General features: G+C 32.8%; 3 protein-coding genes across 3 annotated transcripts; 2 read left to right on the forward strand and 1 right to left on the reverse strand.

Annotated features, from left to right (window-relative positions):
• The first annotated feature begins 4312 nt into the window (after positions 1-4312).
• LOC11428968 (probable aquaporin TIP-type RB7-5A) lies at positions 4313-6039 on the forward strand. The gene is made up of 3 exons (XM_003611277.4): positions 4313-4548; positions 5006-5253; positions 5475-6039. The coding sequence occupies exons 1-3, from the start codon at positions 4422-4424 to the stop codon at positions 5841-5843; spliced, it is 744 nt and encodes a 247-aa protein (XP_003611325.1). The 5' UTR covers positions 4313-4421; the 3' UTR covers positions 5844-6039.
• Positions 6040-6467: 428 nt separating this feature from the next.
• On the reverse strand, positions 6468-8774 carry LOC11436486 (surfeit locus protein 6). The gene is made up of 2 exons (XM_003611278.4): positions 8610-8774; positions 6468-7822 (listed from the first exon to the last, which is right to left on the reverse strand). Exon 2 carries the CDS (start codon positions 7801-7803, stop codon positions 6748-6750), a length of 1056 nt encoding a protein of 351 aa, XP_003611326.2. The 5' UTR covers positions 7804-7822; positions 8610-8774; the 3' UTR covers positions 6468-6747.
• Positions 8775-14127: 5353 nt separating this feature from the next.
• LOC11430133 (probable FBD-associated F-box protein At1g32375) lies at positions 14128-15609 on the forward strand. The gene is made up of 3 exons (XM_024785301.2): positions 14128-14630; positions 14970-15110; positions 15187-15609. The coding sequence occupies exons 1-3, from the start codon at positions 14352-14354 to the stop codon at positions 15454-15456; spliced, it is 690 nt and encodes a 229-aa protein (XP_024641069.1). The 5' UTR covers positions 14128-14351; the 3' UTR covers positions 15457-15609.
• The last annotated feature ends 2683 nt before the right edge of the window (positions 15610-18292 follow it).

Raw genomic sequence — 18292 nt, forward strand, 5'->3', positions numbered from 1 at the left:
TTGAAGTTAATTCCTCGTGTTTTTCTTCAACCTTGGTCCTCCTCTCCCTTGGTCTCTCTGCTCTCTGTTTTTGTTCTGAAAAATTTGGATTTCTCCCAACAAAATGGTAGCAATTGGCCTTTTATAATACTTGAGAAAGTGGAAATTCACTTAGTTTAGAGAATTTTCTGTTCGCTTAACGAATAAAATCAATAACAACTGTTTTAGGTTGCCTTAATCCACTAAGGTTTTGTTTGAGAGTTTGGAGGGGAGGAAAAATGAGAGCTTTGGGAGGTGAGAAATATGAGGAAAAATGGAGAATTCTTTCACATTTTTTGGAAGAGTAATTTTTTAGAGAATGATAAATTAATGTTTAAGATTACTATATTTTTAATTTTCAAAATCATGATCATATAGTGTAACTTCTCATAGAGTAGCTCCATTTTTCCTTCTCCGACTTCTCTCTAAAAAACTAATAAATCCACCGCCTTTACCTTTCTTCCCTTTCATCCAAATTTAACGCAGCAAGATGTAGCCCTCTTTCACGGTCGTGCGACGAGAGCTTTTTTCTCCGCACCACCCCTTTCCAGTCGTTTGGTGCTGAGGCGTTTTTCTCCGGTTCCATTGGTGTGGTGTCAGTTGCTTTGGAGGTGGTTCTCCTTCCTCAAATCGGCGTGCTCCATGCCTTTGTTCGATCTTCACCATCGTTCACAAGGTTGTTCCGGCGTTCGTGTTGGCACCAAAGTCTGGTTTTTGTTCGGTGATGTCGTCGCTACCGAGGCGAGGTTGCTGGCAGCGCCGTCGCTTTTTGTTTCGTTTTGCTGGATCGATGGTGCTTTTGTTCCATGGATCTAGTTTTTTTTTTTGTATCGTTTGTTGTGTTTCAGATCAGAGACTTCGGTGGTGGTAGATTTGGCCTTTTTTGTGGTGGTTCGGTTTCGTAAACCCGAAAGGGTGGTTTCGTGAAATCGGATGGGTTGATGTTTCTGTGCTTGACTCTCTGATGCACCAGGTCTGTTGAGATCTGCAGGTCTCAAGTCTTCAGGGTCACCTCCTCTCCGATACTGTCTTATTAACCATCTCAGTAAATATGGTTGTTATTGGACTATGCTCGAAAGAGCTATTATTATACCTGCTGCTTTGTTCAGGGGGTTGCTGGTACGTGGATTTGTTACCGTGTTGGTGGTCGATCCATTCGCCAATTCTATACCTGGTCTGGATTGTATTGTTTTATTTCCATTTGGGTGGTACCTGGATCAGGCCTAATGTCCCACCAGTCTCTGTATCTTTTGTTTTTTTATTTAATATATTTTTGTTTCTTGCCTAGAAAAAAATATATATTATAACAACATAGATCAAATTTGAAGAATTTATATAAATCGTCCAAAACTCTCATCCAATACAATTTTTTAGTTCCCCAAATGAGGAGAATTCTATATCATGAAGAAAAATTAATCCCCCAAGTCCTCCCCTCTAGAGACAAGTGGACACCATTAGCGGTATCTAAGCGAATTGCCAAATCACTTAGTGAGTTCTAGGGATGTAAATATATCCATGGATGTGGATAGTGTGATATTTGTGTCCGCTCCGTTAGATAAATATGAAATCCGTACCATATCCATATCCGTGCAGATATCCATTTAGCGGGTAATCCGCGGGTTTATACGTATATCCATGGATAACATTTATAAAAAAATAAAAAAAATTTGTTTAATTTGTTTTTTAGCTAAAATTTAGAAACAAAGGTTCTTCACATGCATTTTCTTTTCTTTTTAGCAAAACATAATATTCATACATTACAATAACAACAAAAATCATTGACTCAACAAAAACATAAATAAAGTCTCTTACATTTAATAAAAATAAAGTTCTTTGATTTAACAAAAGCATGAGTAAAGCTCATCATATTCAACGTAAACAAAACTTTTGCTTCAACAATCCCAACCACTTTTACTTCCTTTTAAATGAGCATAATAACTGATAACACTCACAATATCTATGGTGTTTTCTTAGGAAGTTGAATGATATTGAGGTTATTTATGTAATTTACTCGATTTTATAGCGGGTATGGATATCCGCGGGTGTGGATACCATTAAATCCGCATCCACATCCATTAATAAGCATGTAGTTAAAAAATCCGTTTATTTTATCCATAGATATCCATTAAGATATCCGCTCCGTGCCTGTGGCGGATTTTATCTGCGAATATCCACGGTGCGGATTTTTTTACCATCCCTAATTAGTTCCTTTACAAAACAAAAATCACTTAGCGAGTCGTGTCCTATATTTTCAATATTAAATCTCGTTTCAAATTGCTTAGTGAATTGTATCACTTAGCAAATTTTCGGATGCTTCTAGAGTTAAAATCTTGACTCTGTTTGGTCTTGTGTGCTTTCCTATTGATATTTTCATCGTTTACCTAAAAAGCTAGAAAAGATGCAATTATATAACATTATCAAGTATTAAGCTGTAACTACTAAATATGTACAATAAAATCGGGAAAACACATGTTTTCAATCAATTCTATTTAATAAGTGTCATGAAATATATATTGAAAATAAGTAAATTTACCACTTATCAGTGCGCTATAATATCACTCACTACCCCTCTCTCACTCGTATCTTCTTTCTCATATTTATCTCTTTCTATCATCAAACGTTGTGCATGATAAAAGTATTAAAAATGCATAATTTCACTTCTGATCTTCATATTTTATCAAATTCACGAAAATATTCTCCCTTATTTTAAATCGAATTTTTTGGTCCCTCAATTATCACGTTTGTTGCATTTTTCGTCGCAACTCATATGTATGGCCTACAAAAAGATGATTTTAGGCTCCAAAAATGATGATTTATTACCAAATTTTTAAATATGAAAGGAAATACTATTTTTGAGTGCTTAGACAAATGCTTTACATTGAAAATCAAGGTTGAGGTTGGTTTGGTTCGATTTTAGTTTTAAAAGTATGAATCTAACACTCAACTCAAACTAAAGATAATTGATTGATTCAAATATTGGATTTGATCAAATTTCGCTCAACCTTGCACTTGCGAACACCCCTATTTAATACTTGTAATAAACCAAATGAAGTATTTTTTTTTTTTAGGGCATGTGCGTATAATACAAATTTGTGCGCAAAGTTGAGCTATTCCACCAAGCCGTCCAACCACTCATGATAAGTTTCAATAATCATGGCATCGTACTTTTTGAAAGGAATAATCGTGGCTTTGTTAAACAATTACAAGAAATGGCATTGATTCTAACAATCATTATATTTTATTGTTGGCCTCACCATTCACTCATAGAGGATGAAAAAAAAAAAGGAACTGGCCTTAATTATCAATAGTCAATTTATGAACGTGAGTATATATAATAATCGATGGACAATCATTGGACCTTATGAACCATGAAGATGATAAGGAGACTTGTTCACCTCTCATTGTCATGGTGGAAAATAAAATGCCCGATAACCATATTTATTGCCACCCTTGTTGTTGTCATCATCATCCTCATTTAATTTAAATACATTGTGTTCCTTTGGTTACCTTGAAAATGACGACCCAGTTTTTTTTCTTCCTTCTACTGATAATAATAGAGTTTACTTTGGTATGATCAAGTGTTTCGTTTGTTTCACTTCAAAAGATATAAATGTGATAATAGAGATGTTGGAATTATTATATTATGTTTGGTCGCTTTCGAATATAATTGATGTTATTTTTTAAAATTGAATTTACCTTAAGTTAGAAATTGGAACTTTTAATTTTAGAATTGATTTTAACAATTAAATTTATTACTCAACTCATTTTATACCAATATATTCAAACATAAATCATTTTACCTTAATTTATTTTAACCAAAATCAAGGTCATTCATTGATTTCAAATAAAAGTTTTCTAAGAAGATATATGTTGGTGGATAATTAAAATGATTTACGTGTTTTAATTTAAATGACTAAATTTTATTTCATAAATTTGAGAGACTAAATTATCCAAGACTTACAATTTTGATGTATAAAAATGCTAATATAAAGATAACATCCGGTTACTACATGTTTATCTACACAGTTTTTTAAACACCCCCAAGTTTCTTTTTCCATTGATTAATAGTAATTTAGTTGTCATTACGCTCATAATGAATAAAATATAAGAATCCAATAACTTTTGAATAAAGAAAAGGTTAAGGGTGGTTAGTTAGGTCCTAGCATTATAATCAAGCATTATCTAACAACTCATATGCCTATGGACGGTGCAAGGGCAACATAGAATAACCCTCCCTTTCACAATCATGTACATTTTATTATTGTAAACTCTTCATATATATACCATGGCAAAGAATTCTTATGCAAGGCATCTTCAATTAATAGTTGATTAGATAAGTTCAAAATACATAATTAGTCTTTGGTTGATTAGCTAGTTTCTTTGTTTTCAAGTAAATTGCCAAAATGGTGAAGATAGGTTTTGGTACATTTGATGACTCTTTTAGTGCTGCCTCCCTTAAGGCTTATCTATCAGAGTTCATTGCCACTCTGATTTTTGTGTTCGCTGGAGTTGGATCAGCAATTGCTTACAGTAAGTAGTGCTCAAGTCTAACTAACTTCTTTTTTATCTTTTTTGTAGCTTTAAAGGTTATCGTCGATTCGTCGTCCAATTTACGAAAATCTCATAAACAACTTCCCTAATTCTTCTCTCACACAATATTTGTCTCGAATCGTTTAAGTTAATTTTAAAATAGGCAAGAGTTATATGTAGACGGTGGAAAATAAATACTCGTGTAACATACCAGACACATGTGTTTTTGTCACGAAATGTTTGACAAATTATAACAGTATCACTTAATAAGATTTAAAAGACTTATGTGAGACAAAACTTGAAAACATATTTTGTTTTTCGTTAAGAGTTATTAGCAACTTCAATAAATTGCAATATTGGCAAAATATAAGCTTACATCAGATGGTTGGTGACAATATTGGACTATTGGTACTAATGCACAAGGAATGATGAAATGTGGTTGTTTTGCATTATGCAGATGATCTAACATCAGATGCAGCCTTGGATCCAGCGGGTTTAGTGGCAGTAGCTGTGGCTCATGCATTTGCACTATTTGTTGGTGTGGCCATAGCAGCCAACATCTCAGGTGGACATTTGAACCCAGCTGTTACTTTTGGATTAGCCATTGGAGGCAACATCACCATCCTAACTGGTCTCTTCTATTGGATTGCCCAATTGCTTGGCTCCATTGTTGCATCTCTCCTTCTCAATTATGTCACCGCTAAGGTATATTCAAAAGTACATTACATAATTTTAGGTTCAGGTGGTTAATGGTTTCGGTTGATGACAAATCGTTTTGGGAAGCCCGAGGCCAAATCTCGACTGGAACAGTTTTTTGTTTAAATGTGTCTTATTTCTTGGTTGAACTCCTGAATATGGAGACCCCTTTCCATTTAATAAATCATTGAATAGTTGATAAATAACATTCATTTTTCTTATATTTGCAGAGTGTTCCAACCCATGGAGTGGCTGCTGGACTGAACCCTATTGCTGGATTAGTGTTTGAGATTATCATAACATTTGGATTGGTTTACACTGTTTATGCCACAGCAGCTGACCCCAAAAAGGGCTCAATTGGAACAATTGCACCCATTGCTATTGGGTTCGTTGTCGGTGCCAACATCTTAGCCGCCGGTCCATTCAGTGGTGGTTCAATGAACCCGGCTCGCTCATTCGGCCCAGCTGTGGTTAGTGGAAACTTTGCTGATAACTGGATCTATTGGGTTGGACCATTGATAGGAGGAGGCTTGGCTGGGTTGATTTATGGTGACGTCTTTATTGGTTCATATACCCCAGCACCAGCATCTGAATTCTGAAACATACCCTCAAAATTGAATCATGGTTGTTGGTCCTTTCAAGCTTAAACTTTGTTCACTGTTTGCTTGCTGTCATGAACCTTTTGGTTTTGTTTTTTCTTTCAAAAAGAAAGTTGTAACTTTTATTATCTACCCGCTGCTTGTAATAAATTGTAAATTATAGTTATCAATGAAGGTCCCTTTGTTTTTGATCTGAGACGACGTTACATTCACAAACACCACTACAGACTAATCACTACCTCCTACATGTGTAGCACTGTGCAGAATAGCTTACATCAAGTGCAGAACCTAAAATAAAAATCGAGAAAATGGTGCAGCTTACAGAATAGCCTACCTTGGAATTAACGGACTGAAATCAAGTAAGGAACATTTAGAATACGGTTTCGAAGTGGAATTAAACATACAGAGAACATTATTTAGAGAAGTAACTGTTAACCACTACGAGTTCACGGGGTGAGTTTGGCAAAATCATGGTAAACCTTAGTGATTTTGCAAAACTACACTATGGAGCTCCAACAAAATCATTGTGTCACAGGGATTTCATCAAATCCAATGTATTCTAAACATGCACATAGCAAGTTCAAAAGCAGATGTGGGAAGAAAAGAAATACAAATAACATAATCTAATGGTAATGAACTGGTAAATCTGCCATGATGATATGATGCAAACCAACAATATGTAATTCACAACTATCATTGACCAAAATGCCTGTATTCTAGTGATAAATGGACATAGTTAAAAAAAGGGACAAGTAATTGCCAAAATATAACATGGGTTAATAATAGTAAACAAAATTTGTAAAATTTAAAGAAATCTACTAAGCCACACGTTGAAATTGATGGATGTTTTTTTGCCTCTGATAACAATGCAAAGAGGTACAAATCAATAATCTTTGTAGCAGTGTTAGCCAGAACTGCTATTAATAAAACCTTCCTTGCGACCTTCAAAGCCCGGCCGTAATAGCTTTTTCTCTCTCTTTGCAATCTTCCTCATTTTCTTATCATTAATCCTCTCAGCTATATTATCTGACCTTTTCTTTTGCTTCTCTGCCTTCAACTGATCCCTTGATTGAACTCTCTCTTCCCATTTCTCTGCATTTTTTTCTTGCTGCTTCTTCACCTTATGTATGCTTTTCTTTATCAGTTTGGGATCATCATGGACCTTAATTCCTGAAGCTCTGTCCATTGCTGCTTTCCATGCTTCCTTTTTAGCAATAGCTTCACCCTTCTCAGGATCATTCTTCTTCAGTTCCTCCAACTTCTTAGCCCTTTCAAGTTCCTTGTGCTTTGAAATTTTTCTCTTCTTACCTAGCATTTCCTCATCCTGAAGTTTAACGTGACCAAACACAAGCTGCTTCGAAGCCTCTGCGGCATCCTTCTTCACCTTCTCTTGTAGCTTCTCATCAGGTGCAGGCTTACTTTCATCGGTCGCATCATCCCTCTTGCGTTTATTATCCTGATAATGATATCCTCTCTTGGTGTCCCTATCTTCCCTCTTCTTAGCCGCCTTTTCCGGATCTGCACAGTTACGAGTCGACCGAAACCCTTCAAGCTTGCGATGAAGCCTTTGGCGAAGCTCTTCATAGGTCACAGACCGATCATCTCCGTCCAACTCCGACACAAAAGGCTTAACCACGTCCTCTTCTTCCTCACCTTCATTCGCTTTTTCTTTTCCCAAACTCTTCTTGAGAAGTTCAAGCGTGGTTACAGGCTTCTCAGGGTCTAAACGCTGCACCTTAGACTTCTTGATATTCTGTATAGTTTTTTTCTTTGCCTTTTCTTTCTGTTTCTTGTTGAGACCCTGAAACCACGGTTTCTCATCATCAGTTGGCAGATAAAACTTAGCTGGAATAAGTTCAACCAATTTGTCGAAAAAACTGGCATGCTCATGAATCACAGACTCCAAATCTTGACCAACATCAACAACCTCTGCAACAACCTTTTGCTTTCTCATCTTCATCACTCCAAAATCTCCCTCCCTGTAACAGCATGAGAAAATAAAAACATTTTTCTAACAAAATAAAATTCTGCTTAGTAGAATGATACCTCATATAAAGATATCTGTTTATGAAAATTTTGTACGCCAGTATTTGAAAATTACACAGAATTCAGACCTCTGTAGCATCGACACCAGCACATGTGATTACATTTGATCAATTTATTTTCTACAGTATGGTGTTGACAAGTGAGCGTCATATCTAGTGTCTGATAGGCTTCGTAGGAATTCAGAGGCATACAATACTGTCTGCGTATACCTTTGCCAGCAATATCTATAGAGATACTAGTTATAGAGTTAGGGACTGTTTGGATTGACTAATTTGAGCTTATCTAACAACATAAGCTTTGTGAGACTGTTTGAGAAAACTTGCAAAAACAGCTTATGATAATTTTCATAAGCTTTTTACAGCTTATTTTCGTAAGTTCTCCAGTCTAGCTTATAGCTTATAAAAAGAGCTTATAACATATATACAAAAACAATTAAACTTCATTTTATCTTTTGCTATAAAAATAGCTTATGTAATTCTTATACATAAGTGGTGATTATCATGATAAGTGTTTGTGCTATATGCTGCGTTTATCCAAACAGACCCTAAAACCAATTAAAAAACAAGCATTTGCAATTTTGTGATTAACAACATATGATAAATTGCCGGTTTAATTTGCAAGATACAAACGATGAAGAAAATAAACAGAAAACAGAATCTGAAATTGTAAAAACTAAAAAGAGAAGAAATAAAGAGATCAACTCAAATAACGAAACCATACCTTTGGGAAGATTCGGTGGATGATGGCGGGTTAGGGTCGACGGACGGCGAAGGGGGGGTGATTTGGATGGGGAGGATATAAATTAGGGTTTCGTGTCTGCGAGCGAGACACAGAGAATGAGGTGCGTATAGCGTATAACTAACGAATAGAGTGAGAGACTATGGCTCCGGTTTTCTTTTGGTTTCAGACTATGGGTCCGGTTTATTTTTGTAATTTTTTTTTTAAATGTTTAAATATAATTTGAGTAAATTACATTCCCTTCCCTCAAAGATGCTTGAATTACACCATCTTCCTCTTTTATTTTAAAATATACACTTCTCTCCCCTTTTATTCAAAATATATTAGAAAACTTTTCATTCCCCTTCCCTAAGAGAAGCTTGAATTACATTCCCCTCACCTCTTATGTTAAAATCTACACTTTACTCCCTCAATTTTTATTTTATTTCTAATAATCTAGCAAAAAAAAAAAAATCTAACACACTTCGGAAAAAAAATAGTATTGTGCGTCTATTTTAATATAATAAAAAATGAAATACATATTTTTTGCTATATTTTATTCACAATTTCATTAAGATATAGTTTTAAACCCTGTGATAAAATATGAAACAACCCAAAATAAAATTAAAATATGTGGAAAATTACTAAGACAATAAAGCATGGTTATTTAAAATTTAATTTTATACTCTAAATTATAAAATCAATAGCAAAATATTTAAATTTAATTATCATTAACATTTAAATTATAAAAAAAAAATGAACTATTTTTTCTTAAAAGGTGGCTCAAAATTAATATATATCATAAAAATATTTATTTATGTTAAAATAGATTAAAGTGTAGTGCATATTTAATTATTAAGGGAAGGGATTGTAATTCAAGCATCTTATAAGGGAGGGGAGTATAAATTTTACTTTTCAAGGAAGGGAAATGTATATTTTAACATAAGAGGGGAGGGAAGTGTAATTCAAGCATCTTTGAGGGGAAGAGAGTGTAATTTACTCATATAATTTTAGTTCTTTTTTGAATAAATATATATATTTTTTTTGGATAAATAAATATATAATTTTAGTTCTAACAATTAACATATTTTAATTTCACTAAGTTAATGAATTCCAAAATTTTCATCGAGTCGTAAAAAGATAAACATTGAAGATTCCTACTAAAACCTTTTTAATATCTTTGAAAGGAGATAAATATGTTTTTAAATGTTCTTTAAGCACAAATATTTAACTTGTTTTGGAAGGAGACACAATCTATTCATCTTAAAATATTGCTACTAACATAAATATACGATACAATACAGAAATTTTTTAAAAATCAAGATACGATATTGTTGGGATACATTAATAAAAAAATTATATAATTAAATATATAATATAATCATAACTATTTTTTTTAATATGCAAATATATTAACAAACAAAAGAAACCAGTCATAGGCTCGTAGCACATGAACATAAATATAAATAATATTGACGATTAAGAGAGTGATGATTAGTCAATTACATACACAATATATCTCAAAAAGATCATCATAAGTGTTATACTATATCCAAAAGAAACATTGTTAGTGTTATATTATATCGATCCAAAAAAGAAGCATTATACTCAAGAGTTAAGTTATTTTAGTTAACATTAATTGGGAAGTATTTAGGCAGGTATCGATGCAGGATAATTATCGGATACTCTCATGATACGTATCGGAAAGTATTGGATAATTATTATTTTTAAAAAATAAAATTTAATCTTCGGATACTCTCCTGATACGTATCGGTAAGTATCAGGTAGGTATCGGTGCGGGATACGCAGGGGATATAATACGTCATCCATTTTAAAGTATGGAGGCTTCATAGCTACTAACAAAAAAGAAAAAAAAATCTATTAATTTATTTTGTTCAAATTCGATTTCAGATTTTAAAATTCTTGCTTTTAATTCTTACAACGTGTCCAATACAATCATGTCACATGATCCAATAAAATGACTTTAAAAGATTAAAAACAATATTTTTTTAATTTACAGGGCTGGATTCAAATAAAAACAATTACAGCACTGAAACAAACAAAAAATGTTATGGTAATTACATAAACTATAATTATATTTCATTCTTTTTTAAAATAAATGTATGCTTTAGCTTTTTAAAACTTACAAAATATCTGTATATTTTTTTAAATGAGAAATGATCATTGAACAACAATTTTTTGATAATTTTTGTGACAATTTTCTCTCTCAACTCACATTATGTTTTTACTTTTCCTCTCTATTGTTTTGGTTTTCGTATCAATGCCTACATTTTTTGGTGTCAATGCCTACATCTCTTTTTAAATAGACAATGTTAAAGTTTTTTGGGTTAAATATGTTTTTAGTCCTTTGGGCTCCTTTGAAAAATAGTTTTTATTAAATGTTTTTAAAATCCTCACATTTTATCTCCATTATCAATATTAGTCTCTGTTAATTCTCTAACAGGAATGCTGATGTGGCAATTAGTGGGTTCCAAAATGTAAGGACTATTCTTCAAAGTCATGCAAAATGTAGAGACCAAAAAACATATTTAACCCTAAAATAACTGGGACCCACTAACCGCCACATCAACATTTCGTTAGAGAATTAACAGCAGAGACTAATTTTAATAACAAAGATAAAATGTGAGGATTTTAAAAACAATTAATGAAATGTAGGGATTATTCTTCAAAGGAGCGTAAAATGAAAGGACTAAAAATATATTATTCTTAAGTTTTTTTATGGCTTGTAGCCCAATTTTTTTTAACTATACAGACTTATTATAGACTATAAGTGAAATATGATGTCATATGAAGTGTTTTTTAAAGAATGATGTCATATAAAGTTTTTTTTTTAAAGGAAAAAATTATATAAAGTTAAAAGCTCTAAAATATCATGTTAAATATTAAAGGGTTAAATAAGTAAATGGTTCATCTAAATATAACAATATTTGATTTCAATCCCTCTAAAATATTTTTTACGTTTTTGGTCTGTACAAATTTTCCATCCATAAAATTAGTCCATATTTTTTAGTCAACTCATGTCTAATCTTCATATTTTTTTAATGAAATTTTTGAAAAATTGGTAGAATATTATGATAATCTCTCCATTTTTTTTTAACAAAACATAAATTAAATATACATTTAATACAAAATATGCAAGTTCCAACGCAAAATTACTACTATTTAAAACTTCTTAACTACTTTTGGATACTAGAATTCGAATTTGTAAAAACATGATTTGGATCCTAGAATACAAACAAGGCAAAATAAGAAATTTAGATGCTCGCAAGAGGGATGGGGTGAGCGGCGATAAGAAATTCTCATTTGATCAGTCATCTAGGCTTTGTTTGCGAGTTTGAAAGGGAGGGGAAGGAAAGACTTTGGGGGGAGAGAAATGTAGGGGAAAATTAAGAAATCTTTCATAATTTTTGAAAGAGTATTTTCTTAGAGAGTGAAAAATTAATGTTTATATTTAATATATTTCTAATTTTTAAAATATTAGAACACCATATATTAAAGGCTAAAATATGTTTTTGGTCCCTGCAAATATAGCGAGTTTGGGTTTTGGTCCCTGGTAAAAAGAAAAATTGAATTACATCCCTGCAAAATTTTTTGATTTTTAAAATGGTTCCTGGACCCACTTTTTTGCTGATTTATCACATTTTTACTTATGTGTTAGTTGCTGACTATGCAAAAATGTACATGTGGCATACAAATGGCAATTGCCTTATTTTAAATATTTAAAAATCATTTTAATTAAAATTAAATTTGGTTTTCAAAATTAAAAAAAGGTTTAAATAAATTAAAAATTAAAGAATCAGCATCTTTCTCTTCCTCTCTTCTTCTTTCCAACCCTTTTCTTCTTCTTCTTCTTCTTCTTCTTCTTCCACAACAACTACATGTTTCAACATCTTCACCATTTTTTCCTTCACCCTCATCCATCCACTTATACTCACACCATTTCTCCATTTCTTCATGTGTCACCTTCCATTAACATAAAAACAGCACATCTTGCAACTTAGAAACAAACAACAACACTAAGATAAACACCAAACCAATCTCCGTGGCTATCGAAACTGAATCCCAAACCCTAAATTAATGGCCTTGCCGACCTGTTTCTCCTTCTCCAACTCACATGGGATCGCCGTTCGTGTCGTTGCTGTTGAAGTCGAGGATGTCAAACTCGCATTCACCATAAACATAAACTACAACGCAATTAAAATGGTGGATGAATGAAAAAAAAAAGATGTAGAAGATTGGCAGATGAATGAAGAAGATTGAGGATGGATTGAAGATGTGGAATGAAGATGTAGATCGAAGAAGAGGAAGAAATGGGAAAAATATAAAACCTAATTTTCCCCCCTTTTAGATTTTGGGTTTGGAATGAACTTGGTGATGAATTTTCCCTGTTGTTGTGCTAGCTTTGTGTTGCAATAACAGAATGTTGGTTTGGAATTTTAACTTTGCTTTCATGTGCTTGTTAAACTTTGCTTGTGGATTTGAGTTTAGCATGAAGAAGAAAGACTTTTAGTGGTACTGGGTTTTGATATGGTGTGCAGATTTGTTGAGTGTGCAGATTTGGAGTTATACAAGAGATGAGTGTTTTTGTGAGATTCATTTTCATGGGTGTGGTTTTGAGGAAGATGAACTTGTGTGTTTGAGATTGTGGATTCAGATCTTTGAATTAAAATTTGGGGATGAACATGAATGAATTTGTTGATAAAGATGAATGTTGTTTGAAATTAAATTAAAATTGCCCCCTTTCTGCAGTTTTTTTTAATTAAAATTAATTGGTTTTTTTAAATTCAAAAAATATGTTATTTGATTTTTAAAATGATTTTAAAATATGTTAAATGATATAATTGCCATGTGGAGGTGGGCAGCTTAACACAGTCAGCAATTGCCACGTAGGCAGAAATGTGACAAATCAGCAAAAAAGTGGGTCTAGGGACCATTTTAAAAAACAAAAACTTTTGCAAGGATATAATTCAAATTTTTTTTTACCAGGGACCAAAACCTAAACTTGCTATATTTGCAGGGACTAAAAGCATATTTTAGCCTATATTAAATTTGAAGAATTCATATAAACTCTCCCAAACTCCCAAAATCCTACTCCAATACAATTTTTTAGTTCCCCAAAATGAGCAGGGTTTTATATTTCGAAGAAAAATAAGCCCCCCAAAATCCCTTTTCCCAATGTTTTCTATTTATTCCACTTACTCCTTCCTTATTTTCTTAACCCTCCCATCCATTCCCTCCAAACTCGCAAACAAAGCCTTAGCTGTTTAAGTCTCATGAGTATCATAAAAATTTGGGAAATATTAATTTGTGCTCTTAAGACACAAGTTAATGATTTAAATATAGAAATAATTTATTGGAATGTATGCATTGCATTTAATATCTAATTTTTTAATGAATTGAATGCATAAAATTTTAAAAAATATTTCTTCTTTTGGGGTTTCTTACTATATATATAGTTGTGGCAGTGATTATCACAAATACATTATTTGATTCTCTTTCTCACTTGAAATGTCCTCCCCTACTCCGAATGTGGACATAATAATCAGCACATTGCCAGACTCCGTTCTCCACCTCATCCTCTAATTTCTCCCTACCAAACAATCTGCTGCAACAAGCATCCTCTCCAAGAAATGGAACCAACTATGGCTCTCAGTTCTCACTCTTGATTTTGACGACCAAGGCTCTCCAAACTTCTTAGCTTTTCGACATTTTGTCTACTTAGTCATGCTCATGCGTGACGCTTCCTTGCCCATCCGATCATTCCTTCAAAGATGTGATCCATATGATATCAATCGATTCATTTCTGTTGCTGTAAAACGAGGAATTGATAATCTTACCTTAGACTTGTCTGGCACTGATGATGATTTTCAAATCCGATTGGATCCTATAATTTCCACTGTTTTTAATTGCAGGAACCTTGTGGTTCTCAAGTTGAAGTCACTGAAAATGTATATCTGTCCTCAGTTAGATTTTCCCCTACTCAAAACTCTCCATTTGGATAAGGTTTACTTTTATGCATTTTCTGGAAGTCGTTTTAATAAGCTTATTGAGGCATGTCCCATTCTAGAGCAATTGCAAGTAACTGATTTACAATTTGGGTCGCCAATCACAACAATGGCCGTTCTAGAAAGAAGCGAACAACAATCATTCAGACCTACCTACCATTTTTAATAGGCTTAATTATTTTTGGTCCCTTAACTTATTTTTTTGTTTCGTTTTGGTTCCTTAACTATTAAAAGTTTCGTTTTGGTCTGGTATGAGTGTCACTTCTCACTAGCTAAAGTTACAATAATTGTCAAACTTCACTTTAAATTCTAATGTTTGTCTTTGATACTCACACAGGATACTTATCAGCAAGTTTACAGTTGTCATAATTTAATTCACATAGAGCTTACATTTATTCAACTTTATCAGAAAAAAGTGAAGAATTTGGTTGAATTACTCCAGCATTGCCCTAAGCTTCAAGATCTTACACTTCAAAAGGTTTTACTTATGACATTGATGATTAGTTTATAAACTCTACTTTAATCTCCTGATCTTCTTATGTGGTCTTTGACAGCTTTATGAACGTCAAAGGGATGAGCACGATTGGGGTGAACCACAGACTGTACCAAAATGTCTTTCTTCTCAATTAAGGACATGCTCGCTTATAGGTTATAAAGGCAGCAACTGTGAGCTTCTGTTTGCTGAGTATATTTTGAAGAATGCAAAAGTGCTTCAGACCATGAAAATTAGCACATCTTCCTCGGTTTTACATAAGAAGCACCATATGCTAATGAAATTATCTGTGTTCAAGGGGTTTTTTGCATGTAAACTTTTATTTGATTGAGGAAGAGCATGTCTACACTTGTTTCTAATTTCATACTCTTTATGTTATATATTCTAGTTATGCTAAAGTAGCATGGGATAGTTTCAATTTGGACCTCTATGTAATATATTTTCAATTAGAAATTTTTGTTGTATTTTCTCACCACTTTTGTTAAATTTCCACAAATGTCAAAATGATACATAACAATGACGGGCAAAAGCGTGTATAAATTTCAAATTTTGTTTTTTCCTAAGTTTATCAATTAAATTATAGTGTCTTTTATATTAGATTCTAGATCCTAAATATGCAAGAGTAGTATTGAATGTTTATAAATACACGATCTTTGTTTTCTTAGGTCCTATATGACATATATTTCCAAATAGATTCTTTGATTTGATTCTTGTTTCTCCGAACATTTGTGAACTTTCCTTTGTTTGATAAATTTTCGGTGACAACTAAGGTATCTATGGAAGAATGATGAGTAATTTATTCGAACCAATACACATTAGCCTTGTAAACACGATGAATTATCTTGACCGCACCAATAAATTGCTCATTTTCATTTGTTGGTGGGTAAATTACCCACCATTTTCAAATCAAAATGAAAGGAAAATATATGACATTTCTTCTTTGTGTCTTGTTGTTTAACAAACTGTATTTAATTAAACTTTTCTGTAGGGCCATTCAAATGTGTTCATTTTTTCTGTTGTTGCATACAGTTAATTGGTCTAATCTTTACAACTTATGTATTGGGAAGATTTTTAGGCCATCATTTCTAAAGTGTGCATAAGATCCATTTGCTCGGTGTATGTTGCCTTGACATTCCAATATCGATGTTGTCTATGATGTTGGAACACTATTCTAAGTAGACATGCTCTAATGTGACATGCATCGATGTACAACTTTACTATGATACTCATGCATGGATGTATTTAGTTTGCACCACTAAATACATTGTCCCAACTTACACCACTAAAATAATTTCTTGTAGCAACTTACATCAAAGGTAGTCATCATGAGATCTAATCCGTTAGAATAAATTTAAAATATGTCAATAACTTATATTGAAATGATGTAAGTTGGAGCAATGTATTTGGTGCAAGTATTTCAAATATATAATTTTTCTTAACTTCAAATCTCTTTTAACATTTCTCAGACACAGCAGATATTATTTTGGACACTTGTTCTATTTTATTTTTCAAAATAGAGAACAATAAAACTTTAAAATTAATTTATTATAGTGTATTAATCGACATTTGACAAATTCTCCTATAGTCCATGTTTTTTCATCTTTTATGGTTTCAAGGATGATGATTAATGGGGCAGTCAAATTTAATAAATTTGATTAGATTATTTTTTATTTTTTCGTAAGAGATAGATGAATGAAAGTGATAGACTGATATACTCCTCGACTTGATCAATGGGGTTTGTTATACCCTGATTTTGGACCTAAAAATACTCATTCAAATTTCCTTTTTAACACTGATATTTGTCAATTCTCTGTTATTTTACTCTGAATCTTTACTCTCTTTTTAAACGTATTTTACTGCCTCTGTCTTTTCTGACATTACAAGTCATTTAAGAACTCTCTGAAACGTTGCATTACTTTTCTTGCATGTTATTTCAAAAAATCATACACAAGGGTATTTTGGTCATTTCCTGCAGTGGAACCCATTTTAGTCCCTGTGTTTGCCTCTGAGTCTTTTCAATTTGTCTGTACAAATCATTGTTGAGTCTTTGTTTAAAAATCATTTCAAAAAATTGCATCTGAGTCAGTTTGAGTCAGTTTAGTCCCTAGGGGGCATTTTGGTCTTTTCCTGTCAAAATTTCGGCAGAGAGGTATTTTAAAATACCTCATTTTTGTAGCTGGTTCATTTTAGTCCTTTTGTTGATTTTATTTTTGGTTTCACTTTACGTTTTTTCCAAATTACCAATTTTAGTCCAATTTTATTTTTAATTGCATTTTTAGTCCCTGAACAGTTTCTAAAATTGCATTTCAGTCCCAAACAGTTTAAAAATTGCATTTTAGTCCTTTTTTTATTACAGTCCAATCCTTCAATTTTTCTTTTTTTGCAGAGAGGTCCTTAAGTCCAATTCTAGGTGGCAGTGTCTCATTGGGTCTCAGTTACAAGTGGCAGCCTATAAAAGGCGCATTCAATGCACAAGTCAAAAAAAAATTCAGTCACGCGCCATCATCAAAAACACCTGAGAAGTTTCTCTCTCTTGTCAGTTAGATCAAAACTCAGAAAATCACCAAGAACACCAAGAACAATCACAAACCCTAAATCACCAGAATCACTGAATCATCAACAAATTCTCTGCAATTCTCAGAGATTCAATACTGAATCTTCATCATTGAATCGACTCCTTCACAATACGAGTGCGAATCCATCACTGTTAGCGACGGACTCAAGCACGATCACGAAGAAGACAGTGAGAAGAAGAGGGAAAGAAAACGAAGAAGATTGAACCGGTGAAGAAGAAGAAGATATCAAATCAGTGAAGAACCGATTTATTTTCGGAGTCAAATCCAAAAATCAACAAACAGAATCAAGTTCAAGTGTTTCCGAAGATCTTCGCTCAAAATCTCCAATTGAAACCGCAGGTAAACACGTAAAACTCCACTTTCTTTCTCAAAAAATATCAACAAACACGAATCAGTTATAGATCTGCAAAGTTCCAAAGCTTTCATTCAACAAAACACTAAAAAGAATCAAAAAAAAATCTTTTTCAAAACCGTGAACAAAAGTGTAGATCTACAACGATTCAAACCTTGCATGAAAAAACCAGTACCGGATTCGTGTTTAGAACGAAAAAGGATTTCCAAAAGTGTAAAAAATTTTGAAAACGGAGAAAG

This window comes from Medicago truncatula, chromosome 5 (assembly GCF_003473485.1).
Source record: "Medicago truncatula cultivar Jemalong A17 chromosome 5, MtrunA17r5.0-ANR, whole genome shotgun sequence".
NCBI lineage: Eukaryota > Viridiplantae > Streptophyta > Magnoliopsida > Fabales > Fabaceae > Medicago > Medicago truncatula.